The sequence below is a fragment of the Petaurus breviceps genome, unplaced genomic scaffold, assembly GCF_028583685.1.
Source record: "Petaurus breviceps papuanus isolate PSGF00001 unplaced genomic scaffold, PetGlider_PUasm1.0 156, whole genome shotgun sequence".
Taxonomy (NCBI): domain Eukaryota; kingdom Metazoa; phylum Chordata; class Mammalia; order Diprotodontia; family Petauridae; genus Petaurus; species Petaurus breviceps.
This window is the reverse complement of record NW_027185720.1, coordinates 6,736,574-6,744,930: the sequence shown is the minus strand read 5'-3', so window position 1 is coordinate 6,744,930 and position 8,357 is coordinate 6,736,574. Positions and strand designations below refer to the sequence as shown.

At 51.3% G+C, this 8,357-nt stretch overlaps 2 protein-coding genes across 5 annotated transcripts in view; both read left to right on the top strand.

Moving 5' to 3' along the window:
* The window catches only part of ARFGAP3 (ARF GTPase activating protein 3), a 111,049-nt gene that overhangs the window by 26,904 nt on the left and 75,788 nt on the right, over positions 1-8,357 (top strand). The window lies entirely within an intron of this gene.
* The window catches only part of PACSIN2 (protein kinase C and casein kinase substrate in neurons 2), a 147,927-nt gene that overhangs the window by 118,558 nt on the left and 21,012 nt on the right, over positions 1-8,357 (top strand). For all 4 annotated transcript variants that reach the window (XM_069081958.1, XM_069081957.1, XM_069081955.1 and 1 more), the window contains 3 exons: positions 4,722-4,878; positions 7,280-7,515; positions 7,996-8,151. In XM_069081958.1, coding sequence (XP_068938059.1) covers positions 4,722-4,878; positions 7,280-7,515; positions 7,996-8,151 — 549 coding nt within the window. The remainder of the gene's footprint in view (positions 1-4,721; positions 4,879-7,279; positions 7,516-7,995; positions 8,152-8,357) is intronic.

Below are 8,357 nucleotides of genomic sequence, written 5' to 3'. Positions count from 1 at the left end.
GGGCTCTTAACCGTTTTTGTGCATGGACCCTTTTGGCAGGCTGGTCAGAGACTCCTTCTCATTAGAATGTTTAAATGTCTGAAATGATATGTGAAATTACAAAGGAAACCAATTACATCGAAGTACAAGTGTGTGTGTGTGTGTGTGTGTATGTGTGTGTACACAACAAATTCATGAGCTCCAGGCTCGTAACTACAGGTCAAAGCTTCTTATGTCCCCTAGTACCAACATTTATTGCATATTCTTGGAATGAATACAAATGAGGTGATTTTGCAAATTGACTTGTAGGGACTGTGGTCAGTTTGGGAGCCCTGGGAAAGAGTGTAATTGGCAGAACCAGGAGGAGAGGGATGGTTCAGAGCCCCCACCCAGTATCTGTGGCTCAGACTGGAAGGACAAGCTTAGAAGCCAGGAGGGCAGCTAATTAATAATGCTCTTAGAGCCTGTAATGAGACACGGGAGGCTGATGGGGTGCAGCCTCCAAGAATGGAACAATGAGAAGCAGGCTCCAATTGCATGCCGAGGTTTCATTTGGCCCTTCTGAGTGACTGGGGAGATTGTAAGGAGCTGGAGCAGTTTCCCGAGACTGCCATGTCTCTGGGGAGTTGGAAGAAAGGGCTTAGACCATTTTCTCCCTGGGGTGAGTAAGAGGAGGACCTATCTGGAACAGGGAGAGAGACCTTGTCCTCCCAGGGTCTTTCTGATTCCATGGCTCCCTTGATTCTCTTCTAGTTAAAATGCTGCTGCCCTGATCTCTGTCCCAACCTGTCACATCCCCTGATCAGCCTCTGAGAGGAGGACACCTGTGTTGAGGCCTAAGGAAGCCTCAGGCTGCCAAGGCCTGCTGGCCAGGCCCAAGCTTCCGTCACTCTTCAGGATGCGCTGATGAGGCCACACTGTTCTTGAACAAGGTCAAGGCAAAACCTGCCTGGAGAACTGTGCTGGGGTGCAGCCATGGGCAGGAGCACAGAGGGGGTGCACAGTTCAGTTGGATTGTTTTTTTTTTTAATAAAAACTTTATCAGCATCATTGGTTTTTACATCACCTACATTCCCCGGTATATCCCTCCTTTCCTCCACCTCCCAGAGAACTTATCCCTCATGACAAGAAAAAACCTTCCAACAGAAGTAACGAAAATATTGAGAGAGTCTGACATCCTGTGCAGTGTTCCCCACCCATAGCACCTGCTTCTGGCTCTTCCTCAAGCACCACGCTTGGGGCTTGTAATTCCACAGTGTTCACTTTTCATCATCATATTGTTCTGTCCATTGTTGTGCTCCTGGCTCTGCATCTGTTGTGATTAGACTCTCTGGGCTTCTCTGCATTTCACCATATTCATCACTCAAGCCAAAGAACAATGATTTTGTAAAAGACAAAGCGCAGAAGGAAGGAAGAAGGGAGAGGGAGGGAGGGAGGAAAGAAAGAAGAAAGGAAATTTACCTCAATTGTTTTTAATACCTAAAGCAGAGAAGGGGAAAGCCAAGGAAGAAAATTCAAGAAAAGTGCCACTTGTGGATGTTAGGTCACAGCAGCTCATCCCCACCTACATTGTTCTGTATGAGGAAGCTGCCTTTGTACCAGGAATGCAAGGATGAGTCAACAGCAAGAAAGCAATCAACACAATCATATTAAAAACAAGAACATCCTAAGCCACATGCTCATATCAATAGATGAAGACAAACACTCCAAAAAATTCCCTTCTACAAGGACATGTCTCTTAAAAAGATGACGTTGGCTCATTCTGCAGTTGGGACTTGTACAAGTGAGCACATCCAGGCGGCCGTCTTCCCAGCTCTGACTTGGGAGGGCAGCTTTGCCCATAGTCACCCAACTCAGTGTTTTCTTTTTTTTTTTTTTTAAAGCAGTTGGGGTTAAGTAACTTGCTCAAGGTTACACGGCCAGTTATTTTTGTGTGGGTGCCAAGTATCTGAGGCCTGAAATGATCCTGGGTCTCCTGACGCTGGGGCCGACGCTCAGTGTTTTCTTTGAAAAGGGAAGGGGGCTGGGGGCGGCTAGGTGGTACAGTGAATAGAGCACCAGCCCTGGAGTCAGGAGGACCTGAGTTCAAATCCAGCCTCAGACACTTCACACAAAAATTAGCCTTGTGACCTTGGGCAAGTCACTTAACCCCAATTGCCCTCCAAAAAAAAGAAAAGGAAAGGAAAGGGCCTGTTTGGAAAGGCCATCCCTGCAGGCCTGCTAAAGACTTGGTATGTTGTGAATGAAATGGATTCCAAATAAATTCTGGAGGAAATCCTGTGGTGTTTCTCAGATCACCTCAGCCATTTTATGATCAAAATTAAACAAGCTGATATTTCAAAAAGTGAGGGAAATGTTTTTTTAAAACTGCAAAACTAATGAATTGAGATAGTGAAGGGTGAATAAAAAGGCACATTATAGCAGTCATCAGAGGTTTGGGGATGAGTTCCCTCTACCTTTTCTAGATTGGATGTGGTTTGTAGCTGTCTCCAGTGGAGTTTCCCTTCCCGTTATTTCCTCCTGCATCTTATCACTGCTGTGCAGAGAAATCCTGATGGGTTTCGTGGCTTGATTTGTCAGTGTGTCCTTGTACTGAATGGAAGCATTGGACTCACTTTGTTGTCTGTTGCTCTGGGATTTTCCAGGCAAACCATCGCATATTCTTCAGATATGGTTATTGTGCCCGCTCATTGCCAGGGAGTGTGCCTCGAGTGGCCTTTGCTGGGCTTCTTGCCCCGTCAGAAGATAGCAGGCAGAGGGTGTCTCCCAGTGTACAATGAGCAGTCCTGTTCTGGGCTTCAGGCTTGTTCTCCCAGACAAATAGAGAAATCACCGTGCACTTGACTTTGGATACAAGCTCAGTTAGGCATAGGGAGGGTGGTTTTGAAAGGTAATATGTGGCATGTGGAATACATGTCCCTAAGTTTGGCTCTGAGCAGCCCACCTCCATCTGTGCTGTCCTGGAAAAACTGGCTAAGATGCTTCCTTAAAGAAACCTCTTGTGATTCCCCTGCCCCGTGCCCCATGCCAGACAAACATTAGTTACTTGTGCCCAGGCCTAGCCTTCCTCAGGAGAGCTTCACAGACAAGGTCTGGGACATCATTATGGAGGATCAGATTGGGAACTGGAAGGGAGCTCCCCCAGGGACCCTCAGTCCCAGGGAGGGGAAGGGAAGCGACTGAGGCCAGGTTTGAATGCCGCGGCCGCTGAATGCGGGGGGGCTGTCTTGGCAGTGTTTCTTTGGACCCCACAGCATCAAGTCCCCTGCCGGACTCTTGGCGGTCGAGTTGTCAGTGTATCAGGTTGTTGCTGAATTGGATTCTCCCTCCTAGGAGACGGCCGAGCAAAGGCCAGACAATCAATGACCTGTTGGGCATTGGGTGAATTCAGTGGGGAACAGTGAATGGAGCAGGTGACCTGAGGCCCTCCAGCATGACCAGGTCCTGCCAGATGTGGAGGGACCTTTGTGACCTCGGCCAGATTCTAAGGAGGCTCCCAGTGGCCAATGGAGGCCGCCTGCCCCCAGTCCCCTGAAGCCTTGTCCTACCGCTCGCTCTCTGCTCTCTGGCTTGGTCGGTCCCTGGTCTCCAGGATTGGGTGTTCTAATGGGGGAGCAGCACGTGGGGAGCATGAGGGCACCTGCAGGACGGACGCAGAGGAGAGGAAGGGCTTGCGGCCTTGGATGCCTCTTCCTTTCAGTGTTTCCTCTTAAGCCTTCTGCTTCCTGGAAACTTCGGCTCCCACATTCACGTTTGAGTTTTGGTTATGTCAGTGGAGGGAGCCTTCTGTGTGGAACTTGATTCAGATCAGAAGGGGTGCCTGAGGAAGGCTGCCGTTCTCCAGAGCTAGGCCGGCTGAGCTGGGTCAGGACAGGGTGCGAGAGACTGTGGTCTTTGGGAGAAGCCAAGGCTTGGTTTGCTCTGCCCCTGCACTCCTCCTGGTATGATGTTGTTCATTACCAGGTCCCACCCGCCTGTCCTGGGCCCGCCATGCATGCTCACATCATTCTGGTTCAGTCCTTTGTTACCTCCCCCCAGACCACTGTCAGAGCCTCCTCACTAGGCCTCCGGCCTCTACTCTCTCTTCTCTCTGGCTCATCTCTCCCAGAACTGCCAGAATAGTCTTCTCAGATGCTCAGTTCTGACAAACCCTGGGCCCCCCCTGTTCACAGACCTCTGAGAGTTCCCTAGTCCCAATGGGAAGAGAGGCATGTATCTTCCTGACCCCTCAGACCCTCTCCAGACTCGCAACAATCTTCACTTCCGGGCCTGTTTCCCTTCTTCACCTTCATGCTGGGCTGTTCACTGACCTCTGAACTCAACTGGCATGTGAGGCTTGCTTCTGTGCATCCCCCAAAACTGCCCTGCTAGGCCCAGGGCCCCCCACCCCCAGAACCACACTCTACCTCTCCCTTCACATCCAGTCACTTGCCAGAGTTCATTAGTTCTGCTTCCATGGCCTCCCAGAACCTGTCCCCTCCTTATTCTTGCCGTAGCCCCTACATTGTTCTACCCTGACCACTCTCCTGGGTCTTAGAACAGACTCCTACCTGCTTTTCTGGCCTGAAGCACAGGACTAACCTTGCTACTCTTTTGCTCAGTGACCTTCTCTGGCTCCCCATTGGCCATGGAGCATATAGCAGCTCCTTGCCCTGTCCATAGTGCTGCTATCCTGCCTCGTCAGGGCCCCAGGCTCTCCCCCCACAATGCACCTGTGACACTGATGTTGCCTTGTTTTCTAGGTTGGAAATTACAAGCGAACAGTGAAGAGGATTGATGATGGCCACCGGCTCTGCAATGACCTCATGAACTGTATCCACGAGCGGGCGCGCATTGAGAAGGCCTATGCGCAGCAGCTCACAGAGTGGGCCAAACGATGGAGGCAGCTGGTGGAAAAGGGTAAGCACACACTTTCCTGAAGCCCGGGCCTCGGCTCTGTCAGGGGAGCTCGGCCATGGCAGCCAGACTCGTCTGGCCTTTACCACATGCCACCGGGCTGGGGCTGCCCAGGCCTTTGTCAGCTCTAATCTCCTTGGACTTGTCACCAGAGCCAGGCAGCCACAAAGTCAAGGGGTGCCAGGCCCCCAACTCTGCCACTCACTGGCCAGGTTCACGTCCCTTCCCTTTCTTCATCTATAAAGTGAGTGGCTTTATAGATCACCTTTATGGGCATTTTTCCTATATAAAATCTTCTCAGGGCAGTTAGGTGGCACAGTGAATAGAGTACCGGCCCTGGAGTCAGGAGGACCTGAGTTCAAATCCATCCTGAGACACTTAACACTTACTAGCTGTGTGACCTTGGGCCAGTCACTTAACCCCACTTGCCCTGCCCTCCCTCTTCCAAAAAAACAAACAGAAAACCTTCTCTTAATGAATATCTTGTGCTTTTACGTCCCAATAGAACTGTCCCCTCTTCTTCCTCTGGTGTGCTGGCTCAGGAGCCAGACCTAGTTACAGGGAGTGTCCTCAAAGGGAATGCCATATACCAACAAAAGCACACATCCAGGCTTTCTGCTCTTTTTTCTCCCCCAAGTTACTTTCAGCTCTGAAAAACCGAGGGTCTCATGCAGGATCTTGGGGGGAGGGGGGTTCTCAGGCCCTCTAGTCCCACCCATTTTACAGATGAGGAGTATGAGGCCCAAAGATCAGAAGTGCCCAACCCTGAGGCATCCCAGTCAGAGTGCCAGAACACTGAGGTCCTCTGCCCTTTCTTTCCTTAGCCTCAGGTGCTAAGGCTCTCAGAGCCAGGGAGGTCATGCTCAGGATGGGACTGGAACTCAGCTCCTCTCACTCCTCTGAGTCAGGTGTTCCATGACACCGTGGTCAGCCCTTGGGTCCAGGGGGCCTGGAACCTCTCCGGCGGAGCCAGACCGTGTGGGTGCAGGCCCCAGCTCAGAGGGCTCAGAGCCCAGGCTGGGGAATCTCTGTGACTCCTGCCTCCCACATTGAGGCGGACTCCTCACTCACCAGCTGTAGCTCCCAGTAGTGTAGGAAAGCTGTGGGGCTCCCCCTCCCAAGGGGACCTGGCCTAGCTCAGTGACTTGGCTCACTGGTGTAGGAAGTTTCTAGCAAATAAATGGCCAACAGCCTCCAATAATTTCATCGCAGGTGTTTGTAAAACTGACTCCGAAGCAGCCCAGGTAAGTCTAGATAGGCACCTCTGGCCCACTGTCGCCTTCTCACTTGGGGAATGTGATGGCCGTGGCCACAGGCCGCCTTTGGTCAGCAACATCTGTGTAGGAATGAAGGCAGTGGATGGTGGGAGTGATCCAAGGCAGTTTTGCAGGACAAGATCTTTCATGCAGCCAGGAGACACTGAAGGACCCAGAGTCAGAAAGACCTGAGTTCAAATGCCACCTCAGACACTTAGGAGCTGGTGACCCTGGGCAAGTCACTTAACTTTTGTTTGTCTCAGTTTCCTCATCCATAAAATAAGGAGGATAGTACCTTGCTCCAAGGGTTATTGTGAGGATCTAATGAAATAATAATTGTAACGCACTTAGCACAGTGCCTGCTATGTAAGAAGTGCTATGGAAACGTTAGCTGTTACTGTCATTAATGGATTAACGGGCAAGAGAGAAGAGGATGGACTGAGCTGGTTTACAAAGGGATGAAGCTAGGGAAGGGAGGAGACGGTGGCCATTGCAGGGGCTGATCGCCTGGGAGAGAACTGAGGGCCAGAAGGAGGCTTGGGAGGTCATGGTGAAGGAGAACAGCAGGGGAGGGCTTGTAAGCAGAAGGAAGGGTGGAACGACATCAGGGTCATGGGGGAAAGGAATTTTGGAGCTCACAAACATGGATGTGCCTCATTGGTGGGTGATGCTGAGGGCAACGGGTTAGAATTCTGCTGCTTTGGTCATCTGTAAGAACTTTGGCCCCTCCATTTGGGAAGTGTTTATTATGAGCTGAAATGTGGCACCCCATAACATCAGCATTTTTCAGGCCAGTTAACTTTTTTTTTCCAAAGTGGGGAAATAGGGTCTGACCATTTTACTTTCTCTCTCTCCCACAATCCTGTAATCAGAATGTCCAGTGGGAGGGGGTTTAAATTTGATTCCTTCTGCCTCTCCAATTACACCCCCTCCCCCCAACAAACCTCAGCTGCATTAAAAATATATCTGGACAAAATTAACAGGGTCAGACATTTGAGAACATTAGACAGAGCTGTCTTCCATCTTCGCCTAGACTTTCAACGTTGGGGCTGGGGACAGGGATGGGTTTGTCTTGACAATGACAGTCCAGCCTCCATGTCAGTCGTTGCCGGCAGCCCGGTCCCAAAGGCACCCTCTGTTGTGTCTAGGCCCACAGTATGGGACTGTCGAAAAGGCCTGGAATGCTGTCATGTCCGAAGCAGAGAAGGTGAGCGAGCTGCATCTTGAAGTGAAGGCCTCCCTGATGAACGAGGATTTTGAGAAGATCAAAAATTGGCAGAAAGAGGCGTTCCATAAGCAGATGATGGGGGGATTCAAGGAGACCCGAGAGGCAGAGGACGGATTCAGGAAGGCCCAGAAGCCCTGGGCAAAGAAACTCAAGGAGGTACTGGCTAAGTATGGCCCTGCCCTCCTCCTTGGGCAGGCACTTCTTGATGGGAGGGCGGGCGCTGGCTGATCCTCCTTTGTACCAGGAGGCAGGTCACTGGCCAGCGTGTGCTAGAGCAGGCCAGGGGCTCTGGGCTACATCACCCCTCTGCCAAAATGGCACCACCTGCTTCTCTTGAGCTGGCTTTCCTCGTGCATCTTTGGGCCTTCCTCCTCTTCACACTCCCTCATGGACACCATCTTGCTTTCCTCTCTTCTCCCCTGGCTCCAGGCCCGTTTGTCTTCTCTCCCACCTCTTCCCTCATCTCAGACTTTTTCTTGTGGAAGGCCCTTTGGTTTGGGGTTGCTACATGCACTGTTGAAACATTCTTGATTCCTCCTGAAACTGCATCATTTCCCCTGTAGTTCAAATCTTAGGTCACCTCAGCAGGCAGCCCGTGAGTCCTAGAAACCTAACACTGAGACATGTTCCCTCTAGGTGGAGGCGTCCAAGAAAGCGTACCATGCCGCCTGCAAGGAGGAGAAGCTGGCTGTGTCCCGGGAGACCAACAGCAAAGCCGATCCTGCCCTCAATCCGGAGCAGCTCAAGAAACTCCAGGACAAAGTGGAGAAATGCAAGCAAGATGTTCTGAAGGTACATCCACATGTGCATGGTAGCGCCACTCGGGCAGCAGGCACTTGTAAGGTCCTTTTTAGTTGGGTACTTGGCGTCTTCAGTACCCATCGCCATGTCTATAGTAGACAAACGACCAGAAGAGAAGGTTGGAAGTGAGCTGTGAGTGTCTTATACGGCCTGGGCCCTTCCCGGGACACCCTATCCCTCCCCCCCTCCCCTCCCCC